This window comes from Agelaius tricolor, unplaced genomic scaffold (assembly GCF_023055355.1).
Source record: "Agelaius tricolor isolate 1412-34295 unplaced genomic scaffold, bAgeTri1.0.p SCAF_61, whole genome shotgun sequence".
Classification (NCBI taxonomy): Eukaryota; Metazoa; Chordata; class Aves; order Passeriformes; family Icteridae; genus Agelaius; species Agelaius tricolor.
The window spans coordinates 147,597-168,315 of record NW_027269321.1 but is presented as its reverse complement, the minus strand read 5'-3'; the positions used below and the strand labels follow the sequence as shown (position 1 = coordinate 168,315).

The window sequence follows — 20,719 nt, the reverse complement described above, 5'->3', positions numbered from 1 at the left end:
GGGATTTGGGGTCATTTGGGGGATTTGGGTTCTTTTTGTGCCTTTGGGGCTATTTGGGGGTTTTTGGGGTTATTCAGGGTAAATTTGGGATCATTTGGGGTAATTTTTCACATTGTTGGGTTTTTAGGGCAATGTGTATGTGGGGTAATTCAGGGCACTGCATGGGTTTGGGATCATTTTATGGGATTGGAGGGAATTTTAATGGATTATAATAGGAATTTAGAGGGATTTTAATAGAATGTAATGGGGTTTAATAGAAATGTAATCGGATTTAATGTGATTTTCTTTGGATTTTAGGGGCTTTTAATGGAATTTGATGGGATTGTAATGGAATTTTATGGGATTTTAATGACATGTCATGGGATTTTAATGGAATTTAATAGTATTTTATTGGATTTTAATGGTGTTTAATGGGAATTGAGTGTAATTTAATGGGATTTTTATGGGATTTTAATGGGATTTGATGGGGGTTTCCCCCAGTCCACAGCATTCCCCCAGTCCACAGCTCCCTCCCACCTCAATTTGGGGGTCCCATCCCCCTCTTCCCCGCCGCTCTCCCGCCCCTTCCCCATCGTTCCCCCAGTCCCCAATCCCCTCCCCCGTGCTTGGTTTTGGGGGTTCCAGGCCCCTCCTGCTCCCTTTGGGGGTCCCGACCCCACTTTGGTTGAATTTGGGGCCCCCCCGCCCCCCTTCTCCCCGCGCCCCCCGCTCCCCCCGCGGCCGGGGGTGCTCCCAGCGCCCCCAGTGCCACCAGTGCGGCCCCAGCTGCCCCCGCACGCCCCATCCCCATCGCCGGGGTCACCGCCCCCGCCCCAAATTCCGCTCCTGGACACTGAGAGTCATCAGCGACAAACGCTCTGATTGGCTGGGAATGGCCCCGCGCAGTCTCTGATTGGCCAGCGCTGTGAGAGGCGCTGGGTTCTGCCCGGCACCCGATGAGTCACAGCCGAGCCGGGCGCTGATTCGCTGGAAATCGCCGGGCGGGGCCAGTGCGCCGAGTGTCTGCCCGGCAACGGGATCGTCATCAGCGCCCCGCGCTCTGATTGGCCACGATCTGTTTCGGGCTGGGGACGGGAGGAACTGGGCACCCCCAGGAGCCCCTCGGGTTTGGGGCTTTCGATCCCCCCTCGGCCCTCGGGGCGGCCCTGGGGCCCCCCCAACACCCCCAAAATGGGGAGGGTCCGCGGGGCCCTTTGGAACCCCCAGAAATGGGCGGGGAGCGGCAGGAGCCGCCCCAAAAAGGGATGGAAGGGTCCGGGCCGGGAATGGGGGAGGCTCTGGGGATGGCTCCGGCCCGGATCGGGGCGGGCTGGGATTGAGGGAGGCTCCGTTCAGCGGCCGGGGAGGGGCTGGGCCTGGGGAGGGCTCCGGGATTGTGGGGATGGGGCCATTCCGGGACTGGGGCGGGGCCTCTCCCTGGGGTTGGGGTCCGGCATTGGCTCAGGGACCCTCCCCGTTCCTGTTCCGCTTCTCGATCCCGTTCCCGATCCCGATCCCGCCGCTGGCTCCAGGGAATATCCCTGATCTCAACCCCGACCCCAAACCCGAGGTGAGGTCAAACATTGGGGTCAAACACCCCAAATCCTGGGGTCAACTCCCCCGGACCCCAAATCCTGGGGTTCAAACACTGGGGGGGGCCAAACACCCCCAGACCCAAACTCTGCGATCTCAACCTCCCCCCCTGCCCCCCAGCCCGAACCCCAAATTTTAGGCCTTAAACCCCCCAAATCCCAGATCCTGGGGTGTCAAACACTCTGCAATTTGCAAATGTTGGGGTTAAATCCCCCTGACCCCAAATCCTGGGGTTTGAAACATTTGGGGTGTCCAACACCCCCGTTCCCAAAGTCTGGGGTCAAACACCCCCAAATCCCAAATCCTGAGGTGTCAAACACCCCCAACCCCCAAAGTTTGGGGTCTAACACCCCTAATCCCCAACTCTAGGGTTTGAAATATCTGGGGTGTCCAACCACCCTGATCCCAAAGTTTGGGGTCAAAGCCCCCAATCCCAAAACTTTGGGGTCAAAGGCCCCCCCGATCCCAAACTCTGGGGTGTCAAATCCCCATGATCCCCCCAACTTTGGGGTTAAATCCCCCCAAATCCTGGGATCAATCCCCCCAATTCCTGATCTTTGGGGCCAAAACCCCCTGACCCCAAATCCTGGGGTTTGAAACATCTGAGGTGTCCAACCCTCCTCATCCCCATAGTTTGGGTGTCAAACCCCTTGATCCCCAAATCCTGGGGAAAAAAAAACCTCTTAAACCCCAAATCCTGGGAACAAAAACCCCCAAATCCCAAACCCAGGGGTGTCAAACATCCCCAATTCCCAAAGTTTGGGGTCAAAAATCCCCAAACCCTGAGGTGTCAAAATCCCCTAAACCCCAAATTCTAGGATCAATCCCACCCAACCCCCAAATTTTAGGATCAAACCCCCCAATTCCCAAAGTTTGGGGTCAAACACCCCCAAACCCCGAATTTTAGAATCACCACCCCCCCCCCCGCCCCCAGTCCCAAAATTTGGGGTTATTTGGGGTTTATTTGGGGCAGCTCCAGGTGCAATGTCTGCAGAGAGACCCTGGGTACAATGCTGGGAAAAACCCCAATAACCCCTCTGGAGCCCCAAAATCCCTGGGGGCTGGGAAAGGGGATTTGGGGTGAAAGAAGAAGGATTTGGAATGCACAAAGAAGGATTTGGGATGGAGAGAGGGGATTTGGGTGGGAAACTGGGTCCCTTTTTGGCGCAGGAGATCTTCCTGGCGCTGCTCTGGGTGATGCTGAAGCCCTGCAGGGCCTCGCGGGCGGCGCCCGCCTGCACCTCGGGCTCCAAGTGCACCCAGGCGATGTCGCGGGGCCCGGGCACCAGGGCAGCTCCTGAACCCCGGGAACCTGGGCTGGGAACGGGGCCAGGAGAGCCCCAGACACCCGGGAGTGTTCCCCAGACACCCGGGAATGTTCCCCAGACACCCGGGAATGTTCCACAGACACCCGGGAATGTTCCCCAGACACCAGGGAGTGTTCCCCAGACACCCTGGAATGTTCCACAGACACCCGAAGCCTTCTCTGCTCCATTTCCATCCTGCGCCTTCTGGCCTCTTCTTCAGCTCTCTGGGCCGCTGCTCTCTGCTTCATGGCCGCCCTTCTGGGCCTGAGGCAGAGGAAGAAAGGCAGGAAGAGCAGCTCAGCAGCAGCCCAGTCGGGCCCCTGCTGCACGGCTGCCCAGAGCAGGGGTCCCCAGGCAGGCTCGGGTGGCTCTGGGGGAGCCTGCTCCAGGCCCTCTTTGCCCAGCTCTGCATCCTCATCCCAACTGATCACCACGGGCCGTGGGAAGTGGAAGAGGAGCAGCACCAGCAGGGCAGGGACTGATTTGGACACCATGGTCTGCAGGAGGAGAGAGACAATTTGTGTTGCTTTGCACAAGAGTTGCAAACCCGTGTGTTATTAGGGAATGGCCGCTCCTGCTGTGCCAGAGCGCTCGAGCAGGGCTGAGAATCTGGTGTCAAAGTGCATTCATGTGCTCCATGTTGCATGGGGCACCCGTGTGCAGGAATAGAGAACAACTTCCCTCAGATGGGATCTGCTGTGGCAAGGCCCCTCTGGTTTTCTCCTCCACACAGCAGTTTGCATGCAGAATGTGGGCAGATGTAACTTGGAGGTCCTCCTGCTCACCCTTGGGTTCCCCTTGCAGAGCCTCAGCCTCTGCATTCTGTCAGGGCCCCTGGGCAGGTGGGATATTCCCAGAGGAGAGGGGCCGGCTGTGTCCCCATTGCCCCTGTCCCTTATGTGCCTGTGCTCAGGAGGGCACAGAGAGGATGGGGACTCCTGCCTGCCCCGTGTCCTGTCCGCCTGCCGGGCCTGTCCCAGGGCAGCTGGGCTGTGATTGCTGTGCTGTGTCCCCCTGTCCCTGCTGTCCCTGCTGTCCCTGCTGTCCCTGCTGTCCCTGCTGTCATGGCCCACTGCAGGTTCCACACCTACACAGCCATGGTGGTTCCTGAGCTCTGCAGGGACCCGAGTGACAGTCTGAGTGGTGGCACTCCTGGTTTTCTTGCATTTGGCATCGCGCAGAGCAGAGGCTGGATCACAGCACCAAAGGAGCAGCTGCTGCAGGGGAGGAAAGGAGCCTCTGCATGGCCAAGGGCTGCTGTGGTGCCCCTGTGTCAGGAATTCCCCACAGCTGACACCTGAGTCCAGCATGGACACTCACAGACACAGCGTTTGTTCAGGCATTGCCTTTATTGCATCTTGACAGGGACTGCAGCTGCCTGAGGGAAGTCACCCTCCCGAGACAGGAGGGCAGACAGTGTAATTTAAATTAACCAATTGTGATTATAGGCATTCGTAGCGACAGTCTATGTACTGTATATATGAATATTAAACAAGACACAAAATAATTATTGGATCATGAAGATCAAGCAACATTTGCTGGTTTAGATAAAAAGAAAGTATACTTCAGTTTTAGTTAACTGCAATAATTCTTGGTAATTTTCAAGAATTATAAGTTCTATATAATCTAAAGAAAATTGCCATTATTTAATTCCTACTTATTATTAAAATATTTATGATCTCTTACAAGAGTATTAATCTACATTATAGTAATAAAAAGTTTGGAAAATGTTTCTAAAGACAATTATTTTTAAAGAAAACCTTTTAAATATTTCAAAACTATTTAAGAATCTGAATCAATCTCCCATCATTGGGCCCAATTCCTTCAAATGGTGCTTTCCTCCGAGCAGATGCAAAGGCTCTGTATGGGAAAGGGTTAAAATCGATGCAGTTACTACAGATCCCGTGAGGAGAGAGAGGGCAGAGGGGCAGGGTGTGTCAGGAGCCCGGAGCCTGTGCCCCGGCGCAGGGCTGTGCTGGGCAGCAAGCGCAGCTCTGTGCGCCGGCTGCTCACAAAGATGTGCGGCTCGCCTTGGCCGGCCCAGAGAGCATCTCCAGCAGGAAGCTTTTCTTCACACAGCCACTGCCTGTGCTCCTCCAAAAGCCTGCCCTGCCTACCTTCAGCATCCTGTTTGTATCCCTATTCATTCCAATCAGCCTGGCCATTTGCTTTTCTATTTCTTTCGTGGCCCGGCGTATTTGCTCCATGTCTTTGAATCTCTTCCTAAGGAGCCGCCTTCTCCGCTCGCTTTCCACCTTCCTCCTTCTGGCCTTTTCCTCAGCTCTCTGGGCCGCTGCTCTCTGCCTCGTGGCTGCCCTTCTGCGCCTGAGCCACCAGCCCAAAAGCAGGAGCAGTGGCTGAGCAATTTGCCAGAGCTGGTGCAGGTAGCGCAAGGCAGCCAGGAGCCAGGGTCCCCAGCCAGGCTCAGCTGGCTCTGGGGGGGCCGCTTTCATCTCCTCTGCACGGGGCTGCCCATCCCCGTGAAATCTGTGCACCACGGAAAGTGGGAACAGGAAGAGGAGCAGCACAAGCCCAGCCAGGACTGCTCTGTGCGCCATGGTCTGCAGGAGGAGAGAGACAAGGCTTTCACTGGGGCTGCCAAGGGAGCTTGTGGGGGCTGAAGTGAGGCCCGGAGGCGCAGGGATGTGAGGGCAGAAGCAGAGGGCCCCGGGCAGCTGGCAGGCAGCAGGGCCTGTGCCAGTGGGCCAGCAGCAGCAGCCCCGTGCCCCGGCCAAGGCGCCGGCCCCAGGGGCTGGCCCTGGGTGCAGGGGGACAATGCAGGCCCGGGTGCGGCGCTCGTGGCCCGGCCCTGGCCCGGCCCAGCCCCGCCACGTGCGCACTCACCGCTTGCCCAGGCTGTGCTGGGCCAGCGTTACCTGCGGGGGCCTTTTCCAGCTGCCCCCATTGTGACACGCTGCCCCTGGTGTCACAGGGGCCAGAGGCATCACAGCCGGGCCAGCCCTGCCCTTGGTGCCCAGCCCAGCTCAGGGGCTCCCAGTGGGCCCAGCAATGAAAGCCCTGGCAGGCAGCAAGTGCAGCCCCTCTGGGAGGGGATGGGCCCCAGGGGCTCCCTTCACAAAGCAGGCAGAAGTCCCCACTGATAAGTCTCGAAAGGGAAAAGATTATAATCAATAATGTTGAGTAGGATACATATTATCAACTATGAAAACACCTGAGGTGCTTTTCCTAATGGGACTTGTTCTTCTGTGAGTGGGGTTGGGTGATGGTTGCTCAGTTTTTCTTGCTTGACTCTTCCCTGATCCAGTCCATCCAAGACTTCTGTGAAACCTTCCCATTATCAGACAGAAGAAATAAAGAACTGCAGTGAAACCACTGCTAGTCCCCTTCAGATCAAGAAGGTGCAGGGGGGTGGTTCTGGCAGAGAGTTTGAGCTGCTCTGGACAGAGTCGCACTGCTGTGTTAGCAGGGACTGGCTGCTTGTGTTTTTCTTTGGATGAACAGAATCTTCCTTGTGTCCCCAGTGAGCACATGGAGCTCACACCAGCAGTGCCTCTTGCCTGTTCCCTGCCCAGCCAGACCTTCCAGCCCAGCTGAAATGCCCAGCGTGGCCTTTGAGCACAAAGGGATTGCAGAGCCAAAAGCATCTGTGTAGCCACCATGGTGTTCAGCGGCTGCTGCTCGGGGAAGGGCACTGAGAGGAGGCCACTGCTGCTCTTGTCAGAGCGCTGCTGTGCAGGGATGTCCCTCGCCCTGCTCAGTCCCACATCTGCCCATCTTTTGGCCTGCTCTGAGCTCAGGTGGATGCCATCTGCTCCCAGCAGACCCAGCTGCTCCACGGTAGATGCACAGGCATGGAATCCAAAACCTTGAGTATCCCCTGAGTAGCCAGGCATTCAGCTGTTCAGTTTGTCATGGCCCACAGCAGGGGTTAGAACAAGATGGTTTTTCAGATTCCTTGTGACCCGAACCATTCCAGGCTTCTAGGATTTCTCCATGACTGACTTTGGTCCCCTCAAAAGATCTCCTCTCTCCTCTCTTCCCTCCACCTGTGGAGAACGCATTCTGATGCTGCTGCTGCTGTTGGGACAGGTTGGTGGATACTCTTCCTGCCATCCCATGGGTGTAAGCATGACTCCTCTCTGAAGTCTTTGTCCCTGAATCAGTGCCTTCAAAGAACAGTTATCTCCCCTCCTTCCTTTTCCTTTCAGCACTTGAGCAGACACAGCATTTCTCATCGTTTTCCACAGAACAGTACAGGTGCCAGTTCCCATCTTGTGGAGTCCTCTGCCATAAATCAGCCTGACAGGTTTATTCTCTACGTAATGGGAAATGATGACAAATGCAGCTGCATAATCACGTTAGTAACTCACCATAATGACTGCTTCTGGGGTGATTTATGGGTTTTGTCAAATGTGAGCTTTCAGAACTTTAGAGGTTACATTTTTCACAGTTTTTTGTTGGAATCTCAGTTTATCAGACTTTACTGCAGCATTAATCACTTGCAGTACAACCCTGGACTTCACAGATGTATCACATCAGTGTGAAAAAGGCAGAGAAAACAAGAACTGTTGTGAATTAATGAGCCGGGTAACACATGTCTCACAACAGCGATGAAACAACCTGTGTTCTTCTTCAAGCTGCAACAGAAAGTTCCAAAGTCTGGTTATTTAATTTTTTGGTTTGGTTTTTTTTTTTTCACAGAGCACAAGCAACAGCAAAGAACTGAAACAACACAGCCAGGCTTGAAACCTGAAAGATCTGCAAGGCTGAGTCTATCCTAGTTAATGGTGAAATGATGTGTGAATCTGTCCTAGATGTTCAAATGAAGAAGATTGATTCCCAGTTATAATATGGCTTCTAAGCAAAACACTGGGATTATATAGGAGAAATGCACGTGTCATGAAACAACCAAGAAATCAGAGAGACAGTTCCAAGCTCTACTGTGAATGTCTGGGAAATGTTCAGAGTTACCATCTATGGAGTTTGGTGCAGGATAAGCTGGAACAAAAGGCCATCATTACCCAAATTGATTTCCTTTGGGCTGGTCTGTTGGTTTTTTTGTTGGTTTTTTCTTATTTTTTGTGGGGTTTTTTTGGTTTTTTTTGGTTTATTGTTTGTCAGATAATGTTTTATAATACTCCAAGAAATATGTTGAAAAGGTCAGCATGATCCATCAGACACAAGCAGGGGGCTGGGGTAGATGCAACATGTTCCTTGCACTGGAGGGTAGACAGAGGCAAGATCTGGTTTGGGCTCAATCCCACCTGGATCAGGGAGGTGGCTGAAACCTGGGCTGGCCAAAGCCTTAGAATCACAAAATATCCTGGGCTGGAAAGGACCCCCAAGGATCACCAAGTCCAACTCCTGGCCCTGCAGAGGACACCTCCCCAAGAATCCCACGCTGTGCCTTGGCATGTGCTGGTGGGCAGGAGCACACAGCTGGCCGTGGCTTTGGGTGCATGGGTAAGATGAGATGGTGAGGAGCATCCCTGCTCCCTGAGCTCCTGGAGAGCTGCAGACACTGATCACTGGTAAGGACAGCACCAGGGCCATGGCCTGGGGCTGGTGATCTGGTGTCTCCTTCCTGCTGCTGCTTTCTGCTACAGATAACAGCCTGGTACCAAGGTCTTGTTGCTGAGCTGATAAACGGCTGGGGAGATTCCCTCCCTGCTCTTGTCTGCACGAGTTCTTATGCTCAGCACCAGGAAGGATTGGGCCAGAATGGAGGCATTTGGGGTCTCAGGGCTGAGGCTGAGACAGACAGGCAGGCAGAGCAGCTCCTCCTGGCTGATGCAAACATTAGCCCTGTGCTGGCCAGGCCAGTGATCCATAGCTATGGGTCCACAGTGATGGTGGTGCTGGGTATTCACTGGGAGAAGAGGAGGTGTAAAATGAAGCTTCTGAAGCTGCTTGGGATCCTGGGAGCTGCTCAGACCCCACTTGACCACAGTGGTTGTTTGGCCAGCTGAAGTGATGGAATTTATTGGGCTGTGCAGGGACACTTTTCTGTGCAAACATGAAGGACTTTCAGGGGGGATGAAATACGGCCTCATAGTAGAAACAGCTGGGCTGAACACTCTTTATTCCAGCTATGAATCTTTGCTCTTAAGAGCAACAGATTCCACCTTTCATTAAACCAGAACTTGTTGTTGTTGTTGTTGTTGTTGTTATTTTGGGGAACATAAATGACCTTTCTTGTTTATTTTATGAGCATTTTTAAATCTTTCTTGTTTATTTCATTAGCATTTTAAATCATCTTGTCACCCACTGCATGCATGAAACATGAGATGTTCTCAAAGTGTAGCTCACTTCAGACAGGGAGTGCTGATAGTTGGCAGATCTGTACAGGTGTCCTCATCCTGGGTGCATTGGATGTTATCCCATCCAAGCAGGCAGTTTAACACAAGCAGCTATTTCACTGAGCTTAATTAACAACAGAAATAAAAACTGTATCTTTATAACAAAGTTACTTTGACATCTACCATCACTCAGCGAGAGGTTTATTGTTACAGACACATAATATTGGCTTTTTGCAGAGATTAAAATGGATTTTCTATCTGTGGTGTTCAAGTAACTTTGTTATTGTCTTGGTTTGAAAAGCCAGGTGTCTGCTAAGGAAGGCAGGAGCCTCCCCTGGAATGGAAAATGTAAACCCCTCCCTCTGAATTGTTATAATTTTGAAATTAAGGAGCTTTCAGGCAAAGATATGGGAATAGGAATAACAGTTCTTTTTAAGGAAAAATTAAAAATATAAATGCAGTAGTACAAACGAAAAAAACCCCACAGACAGAGTCAGAACAGGGCCTGACACCCTGTGGGTCAGGGTGCTGGCAGCAGTCCCATTCAGTGGTGGCTGCAGCCCTCCTGCAGTGCCAGGTGTGGCTCTGTTGGAGCAGGGATCCTGGAGAAGGGTGGAGTTTTCCTCTGAAGGTCCAGGGCTGCTGTAGATGGGCCTGGGAATCTTCCTTCCTCTGGGAATCCAGTGGGAAAAGGCTGATCCTCTGGGAATCCCGTGGAGAAGAAAGACAGCTGCTCCTCTGGGAATCCAGTGGGAAAAGGCTGATCCTCTGGGAATCCCGTGGAGAAGAAAGACAGCTGCTCCTCTGGGATTCCAGGAGGAAAAGGCTGCCTACAGTGTTCCAAATCTCAGATTCTGTCCAGGTAGGAATGCTTGGCTCCTCCCCCTGGGCGGAGCATCTCCCAATGGGATGATGTCATTTAATCAGCCATGCACTGACACTCAGTGGCACATTACCAGAAGATTAATAAATAATAATCAATGGCCTATTAATGGAACACACCTCCCCAGAGGGAGGATTGGTTGTGGAAGAGAGAAACTGCCCAATGAACAGAAGATAACTGCCCCACCACTGACAGATGGCAAACAGAACACACACTTATCTTGCAGTCCAGGACCTGTCCCCACTGGCTGCCCCCATTCTCCAGAGTTCATGGTGTCCAGGGAGGCTGCAGCTGCCGGTGCCGGGAACAAACGAGACGGGTCTGGGTTTCAGAAAGCTGCAGAGTCCATTTCTGACCCCCGAAAGACAGGGCAAAGGCAGGGCCGTGGGGCTTTTATAGGGTATCCCAGGGCTGGAGTTTGGGTTTGTGTTGGATCGGCGGGAGAAATGTGGCATGCAATATGACTGATCAGCAAGTCTCGAACTTTATTGAGAGTCACACATATTTATATTGGTGTTAATAAAGCTCATACATATTGCAAAGGAGTGCTCATTATTGGTTAGTTACTTATCGGCCAACTACGCCTACTTCTGCATTCTTGTGGTTATTCTGATGAAACTATTCTTCATATTTTTGGCAAAAGAGCCTCTTCCCTATCCTGTTGTTGCATCAAGGGCATAATGTCCTTGCCTTATATGGACACTGACTGCTGACTTCTAGACTTGTCTCCTTCTTGCTTAACCAGGGGTATTATTTCGACGTGACCTTTCTCAGCCAGCCAACTGTCCACAAAGCTCAGCGGGACAAGGCTCCTGTCCATGCTCTCCCACATTCCACAGTGCCCAGGCCACACCAGGAGTGCTCAGAGCTGCAGCCAAAAGCTTCCTATCGATCCTCTCTTGCGGAGGACACCAGCACAGAGGCACAGGTGCCACCTCCTCCAGCTAAGCCCAGGAGATCCACCTCCTCACCAGCTGCAAGAGCAGGATGCTTATGTGCCAGCCGCCCCTCCCAACCCCGTTCTTCCCCTCGTGCCTTGAAGGCGCATCCCCACCTTGAGACACCCGGGGCAGGAAGAAGAGCTGGCCCTGGACGATGTCCTCGTTGCTGTGGAAAGGAAGGTGCCCACAGAGCAGCTCATAGAGCAGGATGCCCAGGGACCAGATGGTGGCTGGCTGGCCATGGTAGCAGCCAGAGAGGATCCACTCCGGTGGGCTGTACTCCAGCGTTCCTATGGGACACGGGCGCAGCTCATCAGGCCCATGCTGCTCCCTCCCTCCCAGCCAGCTCCCGTTCCACAACAGCCAGCCCCTGCCCTGCCAAAAAGCAACTTGGCTGCAGCTGGCTGAAGATGGATTCCCCCTCCTTCCTTCCCTCCTTCCTTCCCTCCCTCTTCCCCCTCTGCCAGCCAAGGGAGGAACTTCTGCTGCCCAGCTGGGCCCCGGCTTTGGGCTCACCTGACATCCGGGTGTAGAACGTGTCCTGGAGGATCGTGCCGCAGCCGAAGTCGATGAGCTTCGCCTCACCGGCCTTGATGTGGGGGTGCAGGACGCCGCGGCTGCTGCAGTGCCCCATGGCCTCCAGCACCTGGCGGAACAGCCCCCGCGCCACGGGCTCCGTCAGGAACCGCCGCTCGTGCAGGAAGTACCAGAGGTGCTGACAGCGCTGCGGACGCTCCATGAGCAGCGCGAAGCCCTCGGGCACCTCGAACCAGTCCAGGAGCCTCACGACGCCGGGGAAGCCAGGCTGCGACACCGTCCACAGCAGCGCCAGCTCCAGGGCCACAAGGGCGCCCTTGCGCTGCGGGGGGACCGCGATGCCGTCAGCGGCGCCGATGCTGTGCCGTGCCTTGGGCAGCCCCTGCCCGGCCCCGCCAGGGATCGCCATGGCCCGGCCTGGGGCGCTGCGCGGCCCCCGCTCACTCCACGCTCGCTGCCCTCGCAGCGTTCCGGCTGCCGCCCTGCCGGGCCTCGCCTCAGCCCCGCCCGGCACGCCCCGCCGGCTCCTCCCGCTGGCCCCGCTCACTCCCCAGCCGCGCCCACTCCGAGATGTGCTCCCGGGACACTCGCTTGATGGCCGCCTGCGAGCCAAGGCCAGCGGCGGGCTGAGCTCGTCGCCCACCGCCCGCCGCCGCCCTCCGAGCTGGCCCCGTCTCTTCCCGGGGCGCCATCGGTGAGGCGGGGACCGGAGTAAACGCTGCCGCAGCCGCCGCTGCCCAGCAGCGGGCCCTGCTGCTAGAGCTGCTCTAGGGGAGGCCTCTCCGCCCGTGCGGGCGGCACCGCGCTGCCGCTCTTCTGCCCGGGGCACCCGCCCGCCCGGCGCGCTGCTGCTTGCCGAGCCGCCCCGGGCTGCGGCGGCTCGGGGCCGGCGGCCGAGCTGGCGAGCGGCGGAGCTCGGAGCGGGGCAGCTGCCGGCCACGCTGTCGGCCACGGGGCGGGAGCCGGGCGGCAGCGGGGCGGCTGCGGGCGGAACCGCGGCAGGGGCTTCGTTCGGGGCCGGGGCCTCGGCCGGGTTGGGCCAGAGCCCGCGCCAGGCGCAGCCAAAAGCCCGCACTGCTCCGCCAGCACCAGAGCGAGCGGCTCCTCCAGCGGCGCCACAGCCAGGACGGAGAGAGCCCGGCCGAGGCGGAACCACGGCGGGCCGGGCAGGGGCGGGCACGGGGCGGCTCCGCCGAGGGGCGCCTTGCGGGACGCGGCATCAGCCGGGCTGGGAGAGGCGGAACACGGACGGCACGGGACGGAACGGGAATCGAGTGAGTGTGAGAGGGAGAAGGGGATGGGGAGCGAGTGAAAAGTCAAGCGGAAAACCAATCAAGAGAAGCGCTGCTGCTGCTGCTGCTGCGGAGCCGCCGGAGCTCGCGGCCGTTCCTCCGTTGCCCCCGCGAACCCAACGGAGGAGCCGCTGCGCGCCCCAAGGAACGAAAGAGAGAAACAAACAAATCACATCCCAAAGTCATTCCTATTAGAGAAGTAACCAAAGAAAACAATGTAGCAATAACGAAGAGTGCTGGCTTCTGGCTTCTTTCTTCTTTGCATGAGACCAAGCTTTTCATGGGGAACAATTGCCTCTTGTGACAATTTTGCCAGAGTGGACAGGAGCAGAGCATTTACTTTTCAAGTAGAAAAGGGAAATCATGTCAGTAATGTCATCTCTGTCTCTGTTGACACAGTTGCAGGCTGCCAAAAGACATGGTCTGCAGGGTGGAACTTGGGGCCAAGTTTCTTTTTCTGCCAGAGGATGAGGAGGGGAAGTATCCCAGAATCATGGAGTCGTGGCATGGTTTGGCTTGGAAGGGATCTGGAAAATCCCATGGCTGCAACCCCCCTGCTGTGGCTGGGGACCCCTTGCACTGGACCGGCTTGTCTAGAGCTCCATGCAGCCTGGCCTTGAACACTGTCAGGGACGGGACATGCCCACCTTCTCTGGGCAACCTGTTCCAGGAGAGCCTTTTTTCTGAATCCCTTACCTAAACCTAATCTCTCTCCATTTGAATCCATGCTCCCTTGTCCTGTCCTTGCCTGCCCTCGTACAAAGTCCCTGTCCAGCTTTCTTGTGTGTTGCCCTCAGGTACTGGAAGGCCACAGCTGGATCAAGGCTGGGTCTCTTTCCCAGGCTGAAGAAGCCGAGCTGTGTCAGCCTTTCCTTGCAGGAGAGGAGCTGCAGCCCCGGCACCATCTGGGTGTCCCTGCTGGGCCCCTGCTGCAGCGTGTCCACGTCCTTGCCGTCCGTGCCGGGGAGCCCGGCAGAGGCGGAGGCAGCGCTGCAGGTGCAGGGTCAGCGGCGGGGAGGAGACCCGGCCCTGGCAGCGGCTCCGGGAGCAGCGATCGGCGCTGGGCCGCCCGCACTGCAGAGAGCCGGGGCCCTTGTGCCTGCCCTTGTGCCCAGGGCGCCTTTCCCCGCCGCCCGCCCGCCCGCCCGCTCGGGGGAAATGCCCCCTGTGCCGCCCCTCAGGGCCGCCCCTCGCCGCTGCCCCGGGCGCTCCCGGCACCGCCTGGAGGGGCCCAGGCCTCGGCCTCACCCTGCTCAGCCCGAGGCCTGGAAAAGCAGATTCAAACACCCACCCAGAAAGTGCCCCAGGATGCCAAGGTCAATCTTTTGTCACCAGCACGGCTTTGCTATCAGAGTCTGGACGGGAGTAGAAAATCTCCAGGGGAAAAGAGCATGAACAAGTTCTGCCTTGGCACTACCTCAAGCTGTGGGGTACCAGTTGTTGGTTTCACTGGCTCTGGATTGAAGGCACTTGAGACAGTAATTCATGTTCAGACTCAAGTGTTTATTATTTCTTATCAGTAAAACAGCCTCATTACTGGGAGTTCAGCAGCTTTTCAGTAGAAGGCACAAAATGGCCAACAATCTCTTGTTCCAAGGTCTTTTAAGACTAAACTATCCAATTAGGAACTGACACCTAGATTATTTTCCCTTTTAACCCAATAACTGATCCCAAAGAGCCTGCAATGTGGAATTTCTGCCCAATTACAAAAAGCCACCCAAACTCATGAAGAAGAAGGAAGAAGCATGAAGAAGAAACCCAGGACGAAACACTGTGCCCTCCATTTTGCTTCCATCAGCAACATACTAAAAATCCCAAAACCTCAACTTCTCAGAGTCAGAGTGAACCAAATCCCAAAAACTGGAGGTGATAAAAATGGACTAAAACCATAACCAAGGAATCAGCATCGCCCTGAAATACCTTTCCCCTTACATCAGCCTGGGGCATATTCATAGAGCCTCATGCATATCCATAAACTACTTTACATATTCCAGGAATGATTTTACATGGCCCCTCCTTGGGTCTGCCTTTTCAGAGCATGTGTGTTTCTTGGATGTGGTTTTGGCTCCTTCTCTTTATCACCTCCAGGTCTTGGGCCTTGGTGCACTCTGCCTTCAGACGGGGAGTGCTGATAGTTGGCAGATCTGTACAGGTGTCCTCATCCCGTGTGCATTGGATGTTATCCCATCCAAGCAGGCAGTTTAACACAAGCAGCTATTTCACTGAGCTTAATTAACAACAGAAATAAAAACTATATAACAAAGTTACTTTAAAAAACAGTCCCAGTCCATATTTGATCCCAGTCCAATTGATCTCAGTCTGTGTGGTCCTGATCCATATGGTCCCAGCCTGTGCAGCCCCAATCCAAAGGATCCAAGCCCATATTTGATCCCAGTCCAGGTGATCCTAGCCCATCTTTGATCCCAGTCTGTGGGGTCCTGCACACACTCCCAGGGTCTGGAATTCCAGTTCCCAGCCAGGAAAAAATATTCCTGCCCTTGAACTTCCTTCCTTTCCCCTCAACAAATTGCAATAAAATTATAAACAAAGAAATAATAATTGAAATTAAATAAATTATAATAAAAATAAAATATTAAAATCTCAACTCTTCTTTATAATACGCCAACAATGAGTCAAACCAAACCAACAACTATTACTATAATATTACCAATGCATATAAATAAACAAATTATATATCAAGAAATACCTTTCGAAAGTTTTAACTCGATGACTAATGTAGTTTAGATAAAAAATATCTAAAAAACTAACATACAATCTAACACACCTTAGTAAAACAATTCGTATTACAAATATACTAAACACAAAACCAAACACCACTATAATTTCTCAGACATTTCAACCAAACAATTAAACTTTAATAACATCCTTAAGTACTCCAAAACAATTAAAATTATTTTTAAAAGATTTATTGGGGGTGCGTGGTTTTATTTGGATATTGGTTTTTAATTGTTAGAGGCTCGATGATTTTAAAAATGGGATTTTTATAGGAATTGAATCAGCTGAGAAGGTGGTACTCTGCAAACAGAACTGACTGAAAATGAACGAGACAGAAATCAGTAACTCTGAAAGTTTTATTTGCTATCAAATACATCCCACACACCCAGGCCCACACAATCCCCATCCCACTGCTCCAAATTGGGATCCCACTTCTCCCAATCCCCTTCCAACCCCATCTCACCCTGGTGGGTGTGGAATGGAGAGTTTGGCATGGGATTGAGGTTTTTTGAGGAGGGAACAAGGAATTTGAGGTAGGATTGAGCCTTTTGGGGTTAAGATTCAGTTATTTTCAGTGGGATTTGAGTGGTTTTGAAGTGACAGATTCATCCCTCTTTGCTTTTGGAGTAGAGAGAGATGGAGAAGAGAAAAAAATTCAGGCCAAACCAAAGGACAAGCAGCCAGGAGTGTTCCCAACATGGATCACAGGGAATGTGAGTGACCAGGGCTGTGCCCAAAGTGCCTCCTCCAGTGGGGGATGGAGCTGCAGCAGCGCACGAAGCTCTTCCCGCACTCGGGGCACTCGCAGGGCTTCCCTTACCGGTGCCTCCGTTGGTGTCGGGTCAAGTGAGAGCTGCAGGAGAAGCTCTTCCCACACTGGGGACACTCGTAGGGCCTCTCCCCTGTGTGGATGCGCCGGTGGGTGACGAGGTCAGAGTTGCGCTGGAATCCCTTCCCACAGTCGGGGCATTGGAAGGGCCTCACCTCTGTGTGAATCCAATAGTGCCGGAGGAGACTGGAGCTGGTCTGAAACCTCTTCCTGCATTTATCACACTCGTAGGGCCTCTCCCCTGTGTGGATGCGCCGATGGGTGACGAGGGCGGAGTTACGCTGGAATCCCTTCCCACAGTCGGGGCATTGGAAGGGCCTCTCCTCTGTGTGACTCTGATAGTGCTGGAGGAGACTGGAGCTGGTCTGAAACCTCTTCCCACACTTGGAGCACTCATAGGGTCTCTCTCCAGTGTGGGTCCTCTGGTGCCTGATCAGGCTGGAGCTCTCTCTGAAGCTCTTCCCACACTCCCCACACTCGTAGGGCCATTCCCCAGTGTGGGTCCTCTGGTGCCTGATCAGCTCGGAGTTCCACCTGAAGCTCTTCCCACACTCCACGCACGTGTGGGGCTTCTCCCCATCATGGAGCTGCTCATGGAGCACCAGCTCTGAGCTCTGGCTCCATCTCCGGCCGCCTTCCCGGCCCAGGCTGCCTCTTTCCCCCTCACATCCCCGCCATCTGCGTTTGCAGCCCCTCCTCGTGCGACATCTCTGGGCCTTTTCCTCCCCGTTGGCTTCCTGCGCCGTGGAGCCGCTCAAAACGGCCTCTGCCACCAGGTTCTGCCGCGGGCATTTGTCCTCCCTGCTCTCCATGCTCAGCTCCTGCTCTGGGCGAGGAAGGACAAGGACAGCATGGGATTTGCCTCCGTGCCACAGGCAAGGGCAACGAGATCCCCCCAGGCCGTCTCTGGGGACGCACTGCCCCCTCTTGGCTCTCCCCATTTCGGGATGCCAGGGCTGTTTGGGCTCCGGGGCTCCCCTCTCCCCTCATTCTCTGCTCTGGGCTGCAGCGGCTCCAAGGAGTCCCCCCTGCCCCTCTCCAGGCTCTTGAGGCTCCCGCCAATGGCAGCGCTCCCCCCTCTCTGGCCTCCCCACTTTGGCCTCCTGGGGGACACAGGGCTCTGCTCCTCCAGGCTGCCTCTGCCGGCAGCCGCCACCGCCACCCCCCGATGTCCCCCCGAGGGGCCTTTTCCGCTCAGCCTTGGCCTTCTTCATTCTCCAAACATCCCCCCAAAAACCCAACCCAGGGACCCCCCGGGATATCCGGGCCGGGCTCCCCCTCCCCGCTCACCGGAGCCATGGGGGGGGCGATGATCCCACAGGTGGGGGCTGTGAATTCAGGCAGGGCTCGAGACCGCGTGGCTCCCGCAGCTCAGCCTTGATCTGCCTTTGTCCCTCCTCTTCCTCTTCCTCCCGTTCCTCCTCTGTCCTATCTCCACCTCCCTCTCCTCCTCCCCCCTAACCCCGCCTCCTTCACTGCTCTTTCTCCTCCCGCTCCTCCTCTTCCATCCCCCCTCCTCCTCCTCCTCCCCTGTCTTATCCCCACCTCCATCTCCTCTTCCATCCCGCCCCTTCCATTCCTTCTCCCCCTCCTGCCCCCTAACCCCGCCTCCTCCTCCCCCTCCATCCCTGCCCTTCCCTCCCTCCTCCTCCTCCCCCAGCAGCAGCCACACCCTCGGTGCCCCGTTCCCGCAGCCCTCGCAGCCCGCGGCAGCAGCGGCCATGGAGCCGGGCCAGGTCGGCATGGGCAGCGCGGGGCTCTCGGCTGCTCCCAGCCGCTGCGGGCGGGGGGAACCCGGCCCGGGCCAAAGGAGAGGCAAACTGGGCAAACTGGGGGCAGATCACAAAGCTAAGGATGCAGCAGAAAATGGAGCTGAAAGAGTTATGTTAATATTAACTCCAAACGAGGAAAAACTGGAAATTCCAAAGTTTAGGGAAGCCGAGAAAAAAGAATTAAACAAGATAGGAAATGAACAAGATAAATCAGGGTAATAGAAACTTCTACATGACTTAATAAAATGTGCTTACTAGGAAAAGATTAGAAGACGTGCATCAGAAACCCCACTGGCGTACTCAAGCTTTGTGTGATCATTTTTTAAGGAATTTTGGGTGCACTGGGATTTTTGGTGTAGCAAAGCAAGTCACTGAAAGATGCTTAATTTGCCAAAGGATAAATAAAAAGGTGATGAGAAAAACAACATTAGGAGGTCATGAGTTAGCTCGTCGACCATTTCAAAATATCCAAGCAGAAGTTTAGATTTGTTAGGTTCTGGATTTATTTGGAAAAAAACCCATTTAATCTAGAAGAAAGAGAATATGCCATATGTTAGACAGGAGATTTTAGGAGAATAAAAATCTTTGAAGTATCAGAAACACCCGAGGAAAAAAACCAAGAAAATAAAAAGGGGAAATGAAAGGGAGGGGAACAAGAGGAAAAGTCAGAAAGAGAGTGGGATCCTCTGCAGCTCTTGCCCCCTCCGTTGGCGGCCGAGGCGCCTGTCCCCGGTCCCGGCTCGCTGCCCGCCTCAGCTCCGCCTGCCCCGGTTTCCATCCCAGGTGCGGGCTCACTGCCCAGGGCAGCTCCACCTGCCCCGGCGCTGGCGGTGAATTTGTGTGCCCTGGCCCCACTGCCCGGCCCGCGGCCGCTCTGCCGGCCATGCTGGGCAAGATGGGGTTGCTCTGTCCTGCCGCGTGGGCCGAGGTCACCGCGCCGACCGCACCGAGGGCGGGTCCCAGCCATCCCATCCCCGGCTGCCCTGCCCGTGCCAGCTGCGCTGGGCACCGCCGCTGCTGCTGCCGGGGTCTCCCACCTGCCTTTTCTCTGCCGGGAGCTGCCGGATCAGCCGCCAGAAGCCATGTGGGGGCTGCCCACGCTCCGGCTCGGCCTCCACGGGAAGATCCCCCTCTGGCGATTCCGGCAGCAGACCCTGCCCACACTCCGACCGAGCCTCGGCGGGATATCCTCCCCTGACCCCTCCTGCTCTGAGTTACGTCCCCTTGGTAACCACAGCTCCGGCTGTTCAGGGAAAATCCCTCTCTCTACAGGAAGCATCTTATCGAAACACTAGGAGCTCAGTTAAAAGGCATCCCTCTCCAAATTCTTTCTCAAAACACGGGAGAAAGGCTACAGAAGGTAAAAAAGTGAAAGAGTTAGATGAAGGGATTGCTCTATTGCCGTTAAGAGAGGTTCCCATGGCAGGGATGCGCTGCCCCGCCCCGCGGGAGCCACCGGCGCCCCTGCCGGCCGTGCCCGGAACTGCACCCAAGGGGAAAGCGCCGCAGCCGAAAGGCCGGGACCGGCTCCGGGCTCTGTTTGTTGTCACTGCCGGAGCTGTTGATACACACTACTATTATTATATTATATTATACACACTAGTAAAGAACCGTTATTCCTAATCCCATATCTTTGCCTGAGAGCCCCTTGATTTCACTATCCTAAAAATTAAGAGGGAGAGGCTTTGCATTCTCCATTCCAAGAGAGGCTTTTTCTGCCTTCCCAAGCAGACACTGTCTTGTAAAGCAAGACAAGCACCCACAGGCACTGAGGGGGGCTGCAGGAGGGGCAGAAGAAGGCCCTGCAGCACTTGGGCACAAAGGCCCAGCAGGTGAATGCAAGAAGGGAGCAGCAAAAGGCCAAGCTGAAGGCAAAGGCCAGGGCAGAGCTCCTACAGCCCCTGAGGGATCAGCCCCAGGGCCCAAGGGGGCCCCAGCACCCAGGGCACGGCTCGGCCACAAGCACCCGGCAGAGGCATTGCCCTCCTCGGCAGGGCACAGCCCACCCAAACAGCCCCTGGCAAGGAATCAGGGCTCCGGCTGCAGGGCACAAGGACACTGCAAGCAGAGACAGCAGCACCCTCAGGACCAGCAAGTCCAGCCCGTGATGGACATGGATTGGCAGGGCTGACACAGCTCCCATCACACCAGGGACCCTCCACACTGGAGCCCTTGAGAACATTCAGGTGGGTCTGCATTGAGAGGAGGCATTTCCTGATGGACACAGGGGCCTCTCAATCTGCTCTGAATCTTAGACCTAAAGGGGAAAATAGTAAAGGAATATTTTAATTTTTAAGGGAATGAGTGGGAAAGATGAGCAGGTATGATTTGTTCAACCACTATTAGAAGCTGTGGGGGATAGGTTTGAAATAAATGAATTTCTTTTTCTTCCTCCTGTGATTGTAATTAACTAGGAAGGAATTTGAGAGCTGGATTTTAATACTGTACAAAGGGATACAGAGGCTAGTTCTGTTGTACCTCTGTGTCAAAAGTCTGACAAGGCCTATGCTGAAGTGAACCCAGAAGTGTGGGCAGCCCCAGGGAAATACAGAAAATTAGATATGGAGCCTCTACAAATTAAAGCAACCAG

General features: G+C 54.9%; 1 protein-coding gene and 1 pseudogene across 1 annotated transcript; one reads left to right on the top strand and one right to left on the bottom strand.

The window, feature by feature from the left end:
- The window catches only part of LOC139605193 (zinc finger protein 271-like), a 98,776-nt pseudogene that overhangs the window by 62,757 nt on the left and 15,300 nt on the right, over window positions 1–20,719 (top strand).
- Window positions 15,910–17,288, bottom strand: LOC139605218 (zinc finger protein 154-like). The gene has a single exon (XM_071456564.1). The coding sequence runs from the start codon at window positions 17,167–17,169 to the stop codon at window positions 16,345–16,347; it is 825 nt and encodes a 274-aa protein (XP_071312665.1). The 5' UTR covers window positions 17,170–17,288; the 3' UTR covers window positions 15,910–16,344.

Coding starts and splice junctions, on each gene's coding strand:
- LOC139605218 (XM_071456564.1), bottom strand. CDS start 17,169: ATGGAGAGCAGGGAGGACAAATGCCCGCGGCAGAACCTGGTGGCAGAG.